General features: G+C 35.5%; 1 protein-coding gene across 2 annotated transcripts in view; it reads right to left on the bottom strand.

Moving 5' to 3' along the window:
• Positions 1-122: 122 nt before the first annotated feature.
• Positions 123-18,632, bottom strand: part of LOC109108091 (zinc finger and BTB domain-containing protein 7C-like) — a 27,530-nt gene continuing 9,020 nt past the window's right edge. Inside the window, exons 1-3 of one of the 2 annotated variants that reach the window (XM_042748181.1) lie at positions 12,202-12,550; positions 3,403-4,726; positions 123-867 (exon numbers count right to left, since the gene is read on the bottom strand). In XM_042748181.1, the coding sequence (XP_042604115.1) occupies positions 297-867; positions 3,403-4,712 (1,881 nt within the window). In that variant the 5' untranslated portion in view covers positions 4,713-4,726; positions 12,202-12,550 and the 3' untranslated portion in view covers positions 123-296. Of the gene's footprint in view, positions 868-3,402; positions 4,727-12,201; positions 12,551-18,632 lie in introns of those variants that run through there. The other variant, XM_042748182.1, reaches the window with a different exon arrangement.

Consider the following 18,632-nt stretch of genomic DNA (forward strand, 5'->3'; position numbering starts at 1 on the left):
TGTCAAATTTTTGCATTCGATTTTCACATACTCCATTGCACTCAACAGTCTATGAGCGCATCACCCTTGTAAGCACAAAGGTTGAGGATTAAAAAAAGGTTTTAAAAATTGAAATTCAAGGTTTTTAAAAATTTTGTCATTTAAAAAGTATTTAAAATCCCTGTCATCCCATATGGAAGCTGACTTATGTAACAAACAAAAAGTAATTCTCATTTAACATTAAAGAGTCTGAACCCGGTTCGTAAAGACTTTGTGGCGTCCGAAGCGAGCAGCTGTTTTTAAGGAATTAACAAAAGTCACTTTGCGGCCTCGGGAATGGGTGGCGCTCGTTCCAGTCTCACGGCCCAGGGGTCAGAGGTCGCCGAATAGAAAGGCGGGTGTTGCAGAACGTCCTCCGTCGCCACTGCGAAAGCAAACACGCCCCGCTTTCTGTTCACATCCTCTGAGATGAGCTTCCTGTCCATTTCTCGGCTGTCACCGTCGACATCCTCCAGCGTTTTTCCTCCCGTAGGCTGCTGTTTTGCCAGCAAGGGGGCGCCACCGGCGGCGGGAATCCGCACGGTCCTGTCTGCTTGCAGGGCGTTGGGATCTGGAGGGAAGAGGAAGTTGGTGGACCTCCAGGCGGAGGGTTTTCGGCCCCGTCGCGGGCGTGAGATGCGGCAGCTCTGCCGCTTGATGTGCCGGTGAAGGTGGTCGGAGCGCGTGAAGCTCTTGTAGCAGTGCTCGCATTGGTACGGCCGCACGCCGGTGTGGATGCGCAAGTGGTTCTTCAGGTCGTAGTTGTGAACGAACTTAGCATTGCAGTGCAGGCAGATGTATGGCCTCTCACCGGTGTGCTTGCGCATGTGAATCTTAAGTTTGTCTTGCCTGTGAAAGAGAAAAACAGCAATTAAAGGAACAGTTCACCCAAAAATGTACAAGTGAATGGGTGCCGTCAGAATGAGAGTCCAAACAGCTGATAAAAACATCACAATAATCCACACCACTCCAGTCCATCAGTTAATGTCTTCTGAAGTAAAAAGCTGCAAGTTTGTAAGAAACAAATCCATCATAAAGATGTATTTATCTTCAAAGCCTCACTTCTGACCAAAATGTGTGTCCATAATCCATAATAACTCTTCCTCCAGTGGAAAAAGTCCATCTCCTGTTCTCTCTCATATCAAAATCCACCAACTATTTTGGCTTATAAACAGTGCTTGATCTGTGCATATTTCTCTCCTGATTCAGACAAGATGACTTTTTCACCGGAGAAAGCAATGTTATGGATTATGGGCGCACATTTTGGCCAGAAGTGAGGCTTTGAAGTTAAATACATCTTAATGATGGATTTATATCTTACAAACCTGCAGCTTTTCACTTCACAAGACAATAACTGATGGACTGGAGTGGTGTGGATGACTTGTGGATTATTGTGTTGTTTTTATCAGCTGTCTGGACTCTCATTCCGACGGCACCCATTCACTGCAGAGCATCTAAATTTATCCACATCTGATGAAGAAACAAACGCATCTACATCTTGGATGGCCTGATTGTGATTACATTTTCGGCAGATTTTCATTTTTGAGCGAACTCTTCGTCTAAGTTTGGGTTTTGAGGTTATTTTGCATACCTGTAAGAATCCCTGCAAAACCTCAAGGCACACCATGCACGCAGAAAAGCGTACATGCATGCAGAAAAACACACAAGCAGGTGTACGCCTTCGTACTTGAAAAGCAGACAGCTGCAAGTTGCTCAACAGTAGCAGCGGCAGAAAAACCCAAAAAACATGAAAACCGGATTTAGTGTTCCTGTTATGTGGTATCCAGATGAGTTATCCAGAAGCTCAGAAGCCTTCATTTGATCTATTTCTTAGTCTAGATCTCACTCATCGAAATTTCATTCCTCTACAGAGCGTTTGAGCCCAAAAGTGAAATGTAGGTCTTATATTAGCATCACTACACTTTGGCTTTTATTACAGTGTGGAAACCTCATGCGGCTCCGACCACAGTGTCGCGGCAGATGATGGTGATGCAGAAAGTGTTTCACAGCAGGTTTGTCCTTATGATGCTGCTCTAGTTTTCATGTGCCGTTTCATTGTTGTAATACTGAAGCTTAGCTCTTCAGCTTCAAAGAGGCTGTTTATTCTAATAGCATGACAGCAAGTCAGAATTCTTTCTCGTAAATCTGTCATTTTTTAAAATTTTTTTTGTTCTTCTTTATTTTTTCTGCTTCTTTTTTGTGTGTGTTTATTTTAAAAACGGTCCTGAAATGTTAAAGGGATAGTTTGCCCAAAATGAACATTCTGATGTGGCTTTGGAACTAATTGACTTTTATTGTAAGGACAAAAACAGTTTTCAAAATACCTGCTTTTGTGTTCTACAGATAAAGGAAAGTCATAACGTTTTGGAACGACATTAGGGTGAGTAAATTCTGACAATATTTAATTTTTTTTAATGCAAATCTGATCATGTGTCATCCCATCTTTCCAATCAACTATTACTTTAAATAAAAGTTCAGAAGCTCTCATAATAGTAATTTAATAAAAAAGTAATCAAAAAAAAATCATAAATAATACAATTAAAAATAGTAAATAATAAAAATAGTGATATTAAGTGCTAAACACAAATAAAAAAAATTAGAAGTGTATAGAAAGATACAAAATATACACACCATCATTCTAATCAACTATGACTATAATTAAAAGTGGCAAAAGTAAATAGGAATTTATTAATCATTTTAATAAAAGTAGGCTACAATAAAAATATAAACAAAAGTATTAAATTGTAAATAATAAAATTAAATGTACAAGAAATAATTTTAATAATTAGATTCATATAGAAAAATACAAAATATAGCCACCTTCATTCCAATTAACTTTCACTGTAATTATTGTAAATATTAAAAATGGCAAAAAACAAAAAAAAATACAAATAAAAATAAGAATTGAATAGTAATTTTAAGAAAATGTAAGAAAAATAAAAAATTTAAATGTTAAAATATAAATTTAAAAATAAATAAAATGAAATTGTAAATAATAATTTTAATACTTAGAAATGTATAAAAATATACAATATCAACTATCACTATAAAGAAAAGTGCAAAAAGGTTCAATAGTTATTTAATAAGAATTTAAATGAAATAAAATTATAAATAATAAAACAGAATTGTAAATAATAAATTTAAATGTTAATAAATTACTAATTTAATTGTTATAATAATACAATCATTGTTTTAATTGTTATTTAATAATAATTTTTTTAATTAATATGCTACAAAATCAAATTAAACAAAATTAATATTTTTATTAAAATAAAATACAAACTACTTCTATACTGAAGTAGTGAAGTATAGTTCATCTTCTCTCATTTGTGCTCTTTAGCTTGGATCGAGGGCTCAAGTTCGTGTCACCTTAACCCGACTCACCTGGTGAAGCGGACCTCGCAGATGGTGCACATGTAGGGCTTCTCTCCGGTGTGTGTTCGCATGTGCCGTGGCAGCTTTCCCGCTCCTTGAATCACCTTGTTGCAGATGGGGCACTGCTGTGAACCGGACGCCTTGGGCTTCATCTTCCTCTCCTCCTCCAGCTGCCACGGAGGAAACAGCGTCCCGAGATGGGAGGCGGAAAGAAAACTCAGGTAGGACCGCAGCTCTGCTCCCTCTTTGATCGGAGCGAGGCCGGGGTCAGAGGTTATTCCCAACCCTGGACTCATGAAGTCTTTGAGGAAGTCTCTGTGCAGGATAGGGTTTGTAGGCTCATCCTTCAGCTCTTCTTTGATGACTTCTTTCTTGACCGCAAGGTCCAAAGGGCCGTTTTCTAGCGAAGCATTGGGGAAAGGGTGGGGAGGGTGTCGGGGCTCCAGAATCTGAGGGTAGCCTGGGAATTCTGCTGCCCACATGGGAGGATAGAAGCCTGGGAGAAGGGGCGAGAATCCGGTGCCTCTTTCCAGGCCTGGCATTTTCGGATAGAGTCCCTCTTGAAGTAAAGACTCTATCGAGAAGTCCTTCAGTGCCCGGCCCTCTAATCCCTCTGGCCCTCTGGGTTTCTGGGCTTCCGGAGTGTCTGATTGGCGTCTTTGGGATTCTTGGCCATCCGGGTTCGGCGCTCCTTGTTGGGAGCTACAAGGTGGGCTATCCGTCCTCCCATTCTCCCAGACTTTGAGTTCCTCTTGGTTTTCAGCTCCTTGTGTGGATTTCTCGCTATTATTGTCCTCAAATTCTCCATCTTTGGAGTCGACCTCCTCCTCCATTTCCTCCTCATCCTCTTCATCCTCGTCTTCCTCGTCATCCCCCTCAAATTCCTCTCCTTCCGGAGGGCCGTCTCCTCCACCTCCTCCCGTGTCCATGATTTCCAGACACACGTTTATAATGCAGGGGATTTCCAGGAGCCTGGCGGCGCTCAGGATCTCCTTGACGTTGGATGCTGTGACCGTCAGCGTCGATGTGTACGCGAACTCCAGAATGGCCGTCAGCGATTCCGGCGCCACGAAGTCCAGCTCGTAGATGGTGTGCGTGTTGGACTCCTGGTTGGAGCCGGTGGCCACCGTGAAGAGTTTTTTGAAGTACTGGCTGCAGGCGGCCAGGACGGAGCGATGGGTGCGGTACTCCTGGTCCCGGACCACTAGGATGACGTCGCAAAACAGGCCGTCCCGCCGCTGCTCGTTAAGACTGCACAGGATGTCATTGCTGTGGTTCGGGAAGGGGATTCCAATCAGGTCCTCGTCTGTGTGCGCCATCCTCTCTGAGGAATCTGTGTGCAGGTAAAAAGTGAAATCGGTCAGAGCTGTCATGGATTAAAATAAGGCTCGGCGATAAATAGATATTTGTGACCATGGACTACAAAACCAGTCAATTGAAATCTGAAAGCTGAATCAATAAGTTTGTTAGGATCGGACAATATCTGACAGAGATACAACTGTTTAAAAATCTGGAATCTGAGGTGCAAAAAAATCTAAATATTGAGAAAATCGCCTTTAAAGTTGTCCACTGCCAAAATGAAAGTGTCTTGGGAATGCATATTACTAATCAAAAATTAAGTTTTGATATATTTATGGTAGAAAATGTACAAAATATATTCATGGAACATGATCTTTACTTAATATCCTAATGACTTTTGGCATAAAAGAAAAATCTATAATTTTGACCCATAGAATGTATTTTTGGTTATTGCTACAAATATACCTGTGCTACTTAAGACTGCTTTTGTGCTCCAGGGTCATGTTCATCGAAACATGGATGAAGTCACGTTTGCTAAATGCTGAAGCATCTGTTAAATGAATAAATGTAATTGTAAATGAATATTGAAGAATAATGTATACTGAAAAAAAATTGGTTTTATTTTTTTTAACTCTTTAAATTGCTAGTGCATTTCACAAATAATTACAAAGAAACCACAAGTAACATTGAATTTAAATTTGTAGTTTTTTTACAGAAATAATTACAAAGAAACCACAAGTAACATTGAATTAAATGTAATAATTACATAGAAACCACAAGAGTAATTTTTATATACATTTGACATTTTGTACAAATTTTTATTGTGAAAAATACTTCAATAATTTTATTTTACAGGTGTACTTACTTCCTATTAATATGTTTTTTAACAGTGTACTATTATTATTATTATTATTATTATTATTATTATTTAGGGAATATCATGCAACCGAGATATTTTTTCACTCATGATTTAAAGGTTGTGTTGGGCAGCATTTTAATTGACAAAAAATAAAAATGCAAAGTTTGTTGAGAATTAATTATATTTTTATTTGATTGCATGTTAAAATATTGATTAAATTAATTTCGTTAGACACCATTTTGATTATACATTTATAATAAATCATAATACATAAAAATCCAGAAAACAAAAACAGAATATGGAAAAAATGTATATGAAATCATAAAACAGAATTCAGAAAAAAATTAAATAGAAAACACAGAATAAAAGATTGATTTTACTCTGTGAAGTTTCCTTAAAATCAAACAATTGATGTATTTATTCATTTTCAACATTAACAGACATGTGGAATGCATTTCCTTTCCCATTAAAATGAATATCATGATAAATATTGATAGCAAAAGATATGGAAAGATATGTTATCAGTTTTTGTGTGGCCAGCTTAAAGATGCTTGTTTCTGCAAAAGTGCATTACTCTGTGCACTTTGCGGTTAAAGAGTACACGTCGCACAATCAGATAATTAATTAGCTCCCGTCGAGCGTCTGAGGAGCAAATCTCTGTTTCTGTTTCTCTCTGATTGCGATCAAACAACAACTCCACTGGCTTCTGCTTTTCACGCCGTATACTTTGATAGCAGAGGCTATTTTGTTGTGAAGGCCTCAAAAGATAGCAAATTAAATCTGATGGTTTGCATTGTGAGAAAAGCTGACACTTATCTTTGTCACGTTCGGAAAAAAGCAGAGCACAGGAAGGCAAAAGGGGTCAGGCTCTAGTTTCTGCTTTCCACGGGAAAAAAGTGTCAGGGCATGAGTAAACGTCACCCATCGCCCCCAGATTTACTCGTGTTTCATGAGACGCCGATGCTGTTTAATTGCAGCTACTTTAACTGACATGCAATGTGTTGAATCCTTCTTTCTTCTTATTGTTAGAATTTATTTAAGTCTAGTTTAGAAGTGTACTTTTACAGAACACTGTCCAAAAATAATAAAGCGTTGGAAAAGCTGTGTTTTGCAGATCAGATGCTCTTAAACTACAGGCCTACATGAATTGACCCTGAATTGTACCTGCGGATTCCCTGAAATGTTTACAGTGACTTTTTAAGAGGCGTTTTGGCAGCATTGTCCTTCATTCATGGCTATGAATAGAGTTTAATCTCAGTGTGTCTCGTCCCCGTGGTCACTGCAGGCATGTGGATGGATGCTTTCATACGTCCCGCCGCCACCGGAGCTGTCGACTGGCCTTCAATGGTCCAAAAACGGCCTGTGCGCCAAAGTAAATGAGCTATTGGTGTTTTCGGGTTTTACTTCTTGTCCATTGTCTGTCTTTATTCTCTATAATATTGAGCTCAGCGCTTACCAATCAACATTTTAATGTCCCTTCCACTGTTGCTAGGCGACGGTTGCTATAATTACAGTTTGAACATAAAGTCCAGTAACAAGGAACGTATCTTTTAAATTAAGAACCTTGTTTATCAAACAGTGTGACCCTTCAGGTAAAAATATATATATAGATGTGACAGAAATAATGGATTACAATTGGCCTGAATGAACCAACATGAGATTGGAAATGGAAAACTTTTCGCTGAAAAAAAGAGAAAGACAGAGGAAGAGGGAAGGATGAGATCTCATGGCCCCAGAAGTTCCCTGACAGGTTGGGCAAAAAAAAAAAAAAAAAGCGGTGCCCCACCCTGGAAAATCCAGCCAAGTTAAATAGGAGTTCGGAGCTAAAAACAACACTAGGGAGGGAGTGAAAAAGAAGGAAGAGAGACACAGTGAGGTCTCCCACCCACCCTGGGAGCGCATGCGTTCCTCTGGCCGGCCCCCACACCTCCTCTCTCTCTCTCATAATTACAGTGTGTGTTTGAGGGCCCACTGGCCCCTCCGCACTCGCTTAACACTGAATAACTCCTTCAGACCTTCACAGTATACTCCCTCTATTTGACGCAATCTACATGCAGACGCATCACAGACTTCTGCTGGTTCTGTAGAAAGCTCATTATTAATACTACTGAAATTAATTTTGTCAGATTTTTTTTTGTTTGTTTAACTTTATCTGCAGAAGATACATTTACTTGAGAAGCAAAATGACTTAAGATAAGTCTTGTTTTTAAAAAAAAAAAAAAAATCTAAATGAAGTGAGTTTATTCTCTATTAATGAGGTCGGAAAAATAATATTGTTTTCCTTTGAAGCAAGTGTACTTTTCTGATCCCATTCACAGATATCTGTTCTTGTTTTAAGCATGAAATCACTTGATTTGAATGATTACGTGAACAAGAGTTAATATCGGAAGGATTTTTGTCTTATTTTCCAGTACAAATATCTAAAAAAATTCTTAAATCAAGATAAATTTACACGAGAAGGAAAATGATGCAAGATGTTAAGTCTTATTTTCTATGGGGAAAAATGAAGTTTATGCTTAAAATAAGAATAAAATCTGTCAGTGGGGTCAGAAAAAAATTGCCTTTGAATTAATTAAGCATAAACTCATTTCAATTAATAAAAAAAAAAAAAAAACAAGACTTAATATCCTAAGTCATTTTCCTTCTTAAGTAAATGCATCTTGAAACAAGAAGTTTTTTTTTCTTGTTTTAAGCAAAAACACCTAATTTTGATATTTTTTTTTAGAAAACGATTTAATATTTTAAGTCAAGTAAATGTATCTTAATTTAAGAATTTTTAGATCAGTTTTTGCAGTGAAACTTTTTTTGCATTTTGACATTTTCATTAAGCCGTTGGTCCCAGTATGTAGGCAAAAACTGACTCACACATCCCTTCAGTGATAGATGCTATCTGAAATCCTGTCTAAACTGTTGATGCGGCTCTGCTAGTAAAGCAGTAATGCCTCAGATGGGTATCTTCGACTGGACCGCAGCTCAGTTTGTCCATCTCTAGACGGAACATCCGTGTTTGCACTTTTCTTTGTGAAGTGATTTGATAATCAGTTGGAGTCCAGGAGATTTTTCTCTAGATGTGTATTAGGTTGCTTTTGTGGTCTGCTTGGTGTTTGTAATGATAAGACGATATCATTTTCCACTGAGAAATATTTAATCGTAATGTTCACATGCTGCTGACAACAAATTTTGGCAGTCAGACATTCATTATTGTTTCAGTAAATCTGATTAGTTTGACTGTTAATGACATTAAGAATCAAATCCAGATTTTTTTTTACAAGCACAGGTTCATGTAGCCTAAGAAAACTTGTTAAACTTTGTTTTAAAAAACTTTAACAATATATAATAAAAATGTATATTTTATTTTGTTCAGTAAATGTCCTGAAGATCCCTTTAAAGCATTTTTGGAGGCTCTAAACAATTTGAAATAAACAAATGATTTTTTTAAGGAAATTAAATCATATTTAAAAGTAAAGCATTTAAAGAAAATAATTGCTTTAAATATTAAAAGTTGCTTGATAAAAATAAAAATCAGCTGCATTTTGTTTCATGCCAGATCATTGACGGCTGTATCAAATGTCATGTTTGATTATAAAGGATGTTTAGAGATAATCTGAGGATCTGTGTCTACAGTTTGTGTTAAGAGTTGAAGAAAATACCCCCTTTAGCCCCACAAAGTGCCACACACTCATTTCAGCACAGTTTGTCATTTGAAAAAGATGCATGCGTGTGAGTATCGGTGCTTTCGATATCCAGGAGCAGCACTGCAACAAACAACAGCCAAAAAAAAGTTAGCTAAATTTTTTGCTTTCATATTACGTCGTCCTCATTGCCGGCATGCAAAAAATCACACATTTGATTCACAAACTCATTTAAATGAATCAGTTGAACCTATTTGCGAATTGGACTGAATTGAGCAGCTTTCAGAAATGAATGCATGCGGTGTGATTTAAGTGCCGTGAATAATAACCTTTTTTCCTGTTTTCTTCTTTGCATTACTAATTCAGAGTTCAACATCAATCATAATGTGTCATATCTCAAAACATAAATGACACCGTGAGTAAAAACCCAAACTACCCCCTCAGTCCTTTGATCATTCAAAATAACACACCTGTGTTTGATGTTTGAACTAAATGCGTACACAGACGCGAGCTTTGATGATCGTCTTAACTGGGACAAAGACTTTAAGACTTAACAATTAATAGCGATTGTTCGTTAACGTGAAGTCGGAGCACGCTGACTCTGTGTTTTGCAGGTTAAATGCATGCATTTGGTGCATGCCGGATGCCTCGCCTGACTTTGTGATGCAAAGATGACCAACTCTTGATAGGGTAAAGTTACAACATCTTCTCCAAAAGTTAAAACAGTTCACATTTGTGCGAGATATTTCATCATGGCCTCTTTAGGGAGGCAGGGCTGGAGTCTCAGACAGGAGTGAGAGCGTGTCACGCCTGCTCAGACTGCTGCTAACTTGGCTAAAATCCAAGCCCGGAAGCCGTGGGTTCTTGGGTCCTGAGGGAGATCATTTAGGGGCCTCACCTGGAGGGGCACCTGTAGGTTTTAGTCTATTAGTGCTTCGCTGAGACTCACGGCCCTGTTTACAGACAGAAGTGCCTCCTGCTCGAGCGACGGCATGCCAATCAGCCAATAGGAGGCTTCGGATTTGAATACGGTTTGTCTTAGTGCCGTAGATGATAAACGCTCTGCATTTGAACAGCTGAAGGCCTGATTTGCATATAACACCCAGCAAACGGTTTAATGGTGGTTTTGGTTACTGTGAACCTGATTTCCGTTTCAGTTTAGAATTTTACAGACATACGCGTGTTGTTTTGACAGTCTGAGTTATACATTTTGAGGTTCTAGCATCAGTTTTAAACATGTGCACTAAATTGTAACAAGTTTTGATATACATATGCACACACACAAATAAAATACATACATAAGTATACATAGATATATGCAACAATTTAGAATTAATTCCCTATTTTATATATATATATATATATATATATATATAATATCTATATATAGCTCTATATAAATCCTATTTTATATTATTATTTTGTTATTTTTTATTTATTATATAAAATATATTTTAAATATTCTATATCTATTTTTAGTGTTTTTAGTATCTATTATATCTAATTTTATATCTATTTTACATTTATTCTATATGCATGTATCTATGTGTGTGTATATATATTTATGATTTCAGAAAAAAAACAAAACACTTTATGTCCGAGTTTAGTCATTTACAAGTTAGTTGTCAAGTACTCTAATATAACCACAGTCTTAAACCAGGACCTTGTTCAACAGAGTTAAAGAAAACATAATAAAGTGCAGCGTGTAAGTTTAGCCTCGTGTCTTTGCCTGAGTTATGCTGTATATTTGAGTTGCTTTTTACCCGTAGTCTGATTCATCCAGCGACAGATCAGAACGAATGTAAATGACACTTAAAGAGCCTCGTTAGGATTACACACAGCCGTTGTGTAACGTCTGCTGTAATTCATCTGTTTGGTAAATATATGAAGCAAGACGCTACAGACACCTGCATTACGCGCTTCAGCTGCTACAAACAGTAATTTACACTGTTTTTAATCTGCGTTCAGCCCTCTTCAAACAAACACACACACACACACACACACACACACACACACACACACACACACACACACACACACACATTCACCTGTCACCTTATGACACTCTTTAAAACCTTTAAAAACCTAAGGGTAATCTAATGACTGTCTAAAAATTAACAATTCTAATGTATTTAGTTGCATTTGCTTTTGTGTTTTTGGTGGATTTAGATAAAGTAAGGTGACGTCCCCATCACAGTTGTGACACAGATCTGTTTTTGATAATAAAAATCACTGTCTTACATTTTCATATCTGATCTGGGCCACTTTTTTGTGGAAATAAATCTGATACGCATCTGATCTTTGCGATGTGACGTCAATGTGGATTTTTTTTCACTTCCAACCCAAAAGTGAGTGTAATCGATTTACACTTTTCATAAATCATAGTTCATAAATACAACATTTATGACACTTATTTTAAACAATCACAGTAGCAGTTAAAATTTTTAGCTTAAAACAGAGATGTAAGTCCATAGACGGAAACCCAAACTTCTTCTAATTTCATAAAACATAAAAATGTGATGATATATTTAATGGTATTATGAAAACTGTTTGTTAAGATGACTATGTGTGCCTATGTGGGTCAATCGCCTGTTTAGATCAGTGGGCCGCATGAAAAAGGTCACGAGAACAGCCTCTCAAAAAATGAATTGGCACTTTCTTGCAGTGTGTGAGCGTCGAATTGTTTTTTAGAAACACTTTCAATAACACTTTGCTTTCACACACATCAGAGCCAGCGGCATCTGGTGTAATTGTCGATTTGCCGTGCCGTTACTTGTTTGTGTTAGTTTGCGTTTACAGCGGGCCAAAACTCCACACGCTCATTTTCTGGAGACGACATCTAAAGAATGGCCCAAATAATTACGTGAGTCATCAAATTACTGCCCACAGACGTGCTGTTCTTTACCTGAGATGCACACAAACAAACATAAACAGACCTCGGACGCAAACGTCCTGCGTATTCCCACTCAAACGCATGCACAACTCAAAAACAGGTGAACTGGGCTGCAGCGCACTCACCCGTCCAGATCCTCAGGTGTGTGTTACTGTACGAGTGATTTATTCCAGGTCTAAGTGTCGTTTCAGATCCGAGCCTGTCTCATCTCTGTCTCTGAGGGACGCAAAGACGTCTGTCCATCCCGTCTGCCCGAGCGTCTCCGCTCCATTCACAAAAAACACAGCTGAGCATCCAACTACAAGCCCCAAACAACGGCACACGCGGACAGACGGAGAGGTTTGTGTGGACGCTGACAGGAAGGAGGAGAGAGAGAGAGAGAAAGAGAGAGAGAGAGAGGAGGTGGATCTACTCTAGAGCAGCGATGTAGTTTTTATAGCTGGGTGGGAAGCTCAGGATAATAATACCCATCCTCCTCCACAACACAGTTTAAGCTCAGTATGTAATAAAGCCCATGGTGCACAAACCCTCTTGATGTTGGGGTCAGACAAAATGAATTTTTTAGTTTTACTTCGTGAAAGGATTTTGCAACTCCCCTCGAACTTGGGCACAAATGAAGTGCCCAGAGAGAAAAGTACCAGTTCTATATATGCGTGTGCTGTGACTTCAGAAGATGAATTAGACGAAGGAACAAGGTGGAAGACCTAAAGTTCAGAATTTAGTGTAGAAACCAGTCAGTTTCACACAATTAACTACACAGTAACTGCAAGAAACCCTTTGAATTAAACATTAAATATTGAAGTGGAACGGTTGAAATAGGGGTTTTCTTGTAAAATGTGCTGTAATAATCTCCAATAATTTATAACTTCAATAAAAATATATATATTTTTAAATTATGTATATATAAAATGAAAAACATTACTAAATACATGTGGCATTCTGGTCATATAATACCATCAAGATTCCATATATACTTATACATATAGGGCATATATGTATATATATATATATATGCTCAGATAATGATATATAATTATAAGATATTAATTATATATCATTAATGTGATATACTAAATATATTACTAAAATCTACATAAACAGTAGCAACTATTATCGATAAAAACTTTTTTAACAACGAAAAGACATGGAAAAACACCTAAATAATAAAATGACAAACAGCTAACAAACTTACTCGGAGCAACTTTCACATACATAAATATAACCTAACATAATGCGGTAGATAAACCATATCTAATGTTCAAGCGTCATATTTTACGCCACTTAATTCAAAATATTTACCAAAGTTACATCAATGTTACTAAAAATAAACTGCGGTGCAAAAGCATATATGCTTGAGTAAGAGTAGTATTTAGTATATACTATTTTGAATAGTTTTCTATGTGGAACTAAGTGCAGATTTGCTGCTTATATTTCGCATTTTTGTCAGTTTAATTAAACGACATGTTATATAATGCCAGAATGGAGACGTTATGACTTTCTAGTTAATTAGAAGTTGGTTGTTTTATACATGCGGTTTGACCCATATTGCAGCTCAGACAGCGCTGTTCAATTTCCCTTCGTTGAAACTGAAACCAGAGGTTGACGGCTAATCAGTTAGTTAACTTGTAAACTTATACTCAAGTTGTGTGACTATATTTGTTCATCTGGCTCCCACTTTTTATTTACTGACATTTAATGTGGTAAAAGGGAAAGATGAAAGATTACAGTTTAATGTGGTTTTTAATGTGTAGCAGGTGCATTAAAAATTTTATATTTGTGTTTAATGCACTTTAATGTTGTATGTAGAGACCCACAAACAATTTATAGGGAATACAGGTAAAATTGGAAAAATTTGAGATTTGTTTCTCCGTTTGAGACACTTCAATTTCCAATGAATGGGGGGGGGGGGTGGCTGGGTGATCCTGCATATAATATAATATAATATAATATAAATATTGTAATTTGTAAAATATATTTAATAATATATTAGTATTTTCTTAAAAAAAATATATATATATATTTATATGTGTGTGTATATATATAAAACATTATATTCATTTATATATTATATAAAAAATCATAAAAATTTAGTGAATGTCATCAAAGTCATAAAAGCTAATAATTATAGCACAATTATGACAGTAATTATGTCTAGATAAAACAAAATATTTTTATTTTTTTTCTAAAAGAAGAAGAACGAAAAAGTAGGAATATTTAAATAGTGGTTGTGTTTGGTTTGTTTTGTTTTATTTTTTATTTATTTATTTATTTTATTTTTTTGTAAGAAAATACTCGTTTAATTAAACTATTTTTTAGTTTTTGACACAAAACCTTTTAGCTGATTCTGTGAGTCAAAGTTAGCATTTCTCATGCATTTATCCTACTAATGAATGTTTATTATCTTTCCTTTTTACAGCGTAACACTGGAAGATCGAGAAGATGAACAGCCTCACAGCTGATTAACGGTCACTTCTCAACATGTTTCATTTAGTTTATATTTGTAGTTTAACATAACATCTTTCAGATTTCTTGAAATGAGACCATTTTATTTTAATAATAACAGTAAAAGTGTCTGCTTTGCTACTTGCGTCCGGTCAAAAATGAACTAAAAATTCAAAACAATGTGAAAAAGCAAAGATTTTTCAAATTATGCCTCAATCAAAATCCTAAAGTTCAATCAGCCAATCAGTTCCCTGCAAATGTTGTCTGCATTTCTGTAAGCAGTCAGAGAGATTTTACTCTCAGAAATATCAGACCACAGTACCTTTTCACAAATACAGCTCGCCTTTGTGTGAAAAAAGTGAGAGGGAGTGTGTTTCCTTAAAATATATTGTTTCAGAATCCATAAAACTATTACAGTCTCTCTCTCTGCCTCGTTTGTGTTTTTTGGCACTGTGACATTTTTCCGCCGTGTCTGTCTCTTTAAATCATGACTCGACGCTTTAACATGGACAGGATTTCCTAAATGACATCAAGAATCCACCTAGTTATGTAATTTATGACAGATTCATCACGACCTGCTTTTCAACCAGCACAAGTTACTTAATACCAAAGCCAGCGTTTTACTGGGGGATTCTGGGTAAAATGGGATTTCAATGGACTTTTTTTGTCCTGCCTTGAACGTGACGAATGTAAAGTGTGAAATTTAAGAGATGGAGAATTAGCTAGACGTGTGTCTATTATTACGATAAAAACACACACATGCAACATTATTTGTAGGTATTCTCAGTTAGTTGTGTTAGAAATTTTAGTAGGGTGATCTTATGGGTGATTCTGCGTGGACCTAAAACAGATTCCAGTATTAGACACACTTTACAGACCAAACCGAAATATTCTTAATAAATGTTTTTTAGTGGTTCAGTTAAGAACCTTCTTTAAATCCTGTAATGCCTGACATATGAAATAACAGTCCAAAAAAATCTCATTTGTTAAAATGGAAAACTTTAATAAACCTTTAGACAAAAAATTTGCATGTGTGTTTCATGTTGAGTATCATATTTGAAACATCAGGCTTTTATGGTTCATATAGTCTGATATAATGAGAATATGGAGCTCAAACAAAAATATGCATTCTGATTGTGATGTAAATTAACGAGATGTTATAGTAGTATAGCAGATACTTTCATAAAATGTTCTAAATATCAGTTGTCACTCTATATCTGCAATAATTTGCGACCCTGGAGCACAAAACCAGTCTTAAGTGGCTGGGGTATATTTGTAGCAATAGCCAAAAAAAACATGTATGGGGTCAAAATGAATAAATTTTCCTTTTATGCCAAAAATCACATAGGTAGTATATTAAGTAAAGATCATGTTCCATGAAGATATTTTGTAAATTTCCTACTGTAAATATATCAAAACTTAATTTTTGATTAGTAATGTGCATTGCTAAGAACTTCATTTGGACAAATTTAAAGGAGGTTTTCTCAATATTTAGATTTTTTTGCACCTTCAGATTCCAGATTTTCAAATAGTTGTATCTCGGCCGAATTGTCTGATCCGAATAAACCATACATCAATAGAAAGCCCATTTATTCAGCCTTTAGATAATGCATAAATCTCAATTTCTTAATTTTGTAAAATTGAGAATTTATGTATTTGTATTGTGATATTATGTTGTTTGAATGATTGATAAATGAACAAATAAATGTTCATCAAAAGCCTGATGATCATATTTATCACATTTAAACATGATTTGTCTGAAAATGATGTATGAAAAATAAGTTTTCATCTTGAAATATCATTAATGATATTAAAGTTATTCTTATTGATCATTTTCTAAATAACTACAAATAATACAATAATATTTAGTATATTTGTAATTTTAAAATAAAACATTTTTAATTATTATTTTTAAAAACATTTTATGTTATTTTATGTTTATTTTGTTTTTTATGTTTTATATTTTAGTATAATTGAGATGACAGATTTATTAATATTTTGAATTTTATTTTGAGTTTTTATTTTTGTATCTTTTGCTTTCATTTAATTGTAGTTTTTGTAATTTTTATATGTGTCTATAAAGTTTTCATTAGTTGTTTTTTTTTCAGTTTAGTTTAGTAAAGTTCACTTTAAGTTAACATTTATTTTATTTTTGGAGTTATTTATTATTTTACTTTTGCAGTTAAAATGCAGTAAGAATTATTTCTTTATTTTACAGCAGCATTCAGACGAAGACGAGACACATTCAGAAGCTCAACTGATATTCTCTTGTCTGTTTGGTGACCTTGTAATGTCTCATTTCAGGTAGGGTCAGATGTTTTTTCTTTCTTTCTCTCTGTTTAACAAGTTAAGCATCTCTAGTACTGTTGCTCATAGATGTATAGATGAATTCAAACCCCAGTGTTTGTGCTCCAGACATCAGTGATTCCTCAAATCATGCGTCTAGTTTAGGAGAGACGTGCTTTGTACTAAACAATTGATTGAAGTAATTTTATTTACCTAGCAACCACACAAACATCCTATCAACTGCATAGCAACATCCTGGCAAGCACTCACAACTCCATAGCGTTTTGCATAGTCAAGCACCAAAAACTTTTATTTCTTTAATCTCTTGATACTGTGATCAAATCCGATGCATACATTCGTCAGTTTTATATTCCGTTTTCTTAGCCTTAGGATCTGCAGTGTGGGATGCAGTGCACAGATGTATTCTGTGAGTGGGGGCTTTGGTGCTCCAGGGTGTGGGCTTGTGGGAAAAATTTGTCATCTCTGCCCACTTACAGACAAACCCACCAACTAGGGTGGGAAACACTCGTCCAAGGACGACACACTCACACATAGAGAGCCTAAAATATGCGACAAGGTCATCAGTGAACCACTCCACAGTCCAACTCCTGTTTTTACTGGAAGTGTTGTGTCTTTTGAACGGATTCATCTGTGTTATCTGCTATCTTCTACACACACACACACACACACACACACACACACACACACACACACACACTACTATATATATAGTAGACGTTTTTTAAAAAGGTGCTTTATCTGTGATTTTGATTCGGTGAGTCTGTGTGTGAGTGTGGACTGCATATCGATAATGCCTTTTTTAATTTCATGCCGATCAAAGTCCAAAAACTACACCAATGTGTCAAAATGCCACCTTATTTTCATTTGTGTGATTTGTTAGTGTGGCTTCTTAGGCGTTGACTTGTGGTGCAGATGGTTACAGGGACCAGCACTTTTTGTTCGTAGCAGCAGCAGCAGCTTAAAGAGAGAATCGTGGGATGTACACATGCATACACGTGCTTTATTGGGTTAAAAAATACTTGTTTAAAGCTTACATATTTAAAAGTTTAATTATTTTGTTTATATTTAAGAGTATTAATCACATAGTTAAAATAAAATAAGTAGCAATTTTATCTTTCTATTTCATATCTCAAAGATCTGCCATTTTTGTGCAACCAAAGGAAGCGCAAATAATGTGCATTGGTGCAGCTTATGTTTAAGTTTGTTTTTTTGTTAATATTTATGAGTTGTAATTGCATAATGAGAATAAAGTAAATACAGCATCTTGCTTTTTTTCATATCTCAGCAAAGATTTGAGATTTTTGTGCAACAAAATAGAGTGCAAATAATGTGCATTAATGCAGTTGAAGTTCATATATTTGTGTATATGTCCGAGCTGAAGTAATAATTATGTAATTAAAATAAAGCAAACATGCAATTTATCTATCTTTCGTAATTATGTAAATACATGTAAATACATTTAAAAGTTTAACTATTTGCATTCCTATTTAGAAGTTGAAGTCATAATTAAAATAAAGAAAACAATTTATTTTTCTTTTTCATATCTCAAACCAGATTTATGTTTTTTGTGCTAGTGCGACAAAAAGAAGCGCAAATAATGTACAATAGTTCAGTTGATGTTTAAAAGTTTACACATTTTTAAAATTAAACAATTTTGTTGATATTTACAAGTTATAATTACATAATTATTATAAAACAAACACACTTGCATGATGGGAAATGTAGTTTCATTCTGCAAGCCTGTCAAAATGCAAAATAAATAAATAAATAAATAAATTGTACAATTGAAATTTACATTTGTGCAGTT

The sequence above is a fragment of the Cyprinus carpio genome, chromosome B21 (genome assembly GCF_018340385.1).
Source record: "Cyprinus carpio isolate SPL01 chromosome B21, ASM1834038v1, whole genome shotgun sequence".
Lineage (NCBI taxonomy): Eukaryota > Metazoa > Chordata > Actinopteri > Cypriniformes > Cyprinidae > Cyprinus > Cyprinus carpio.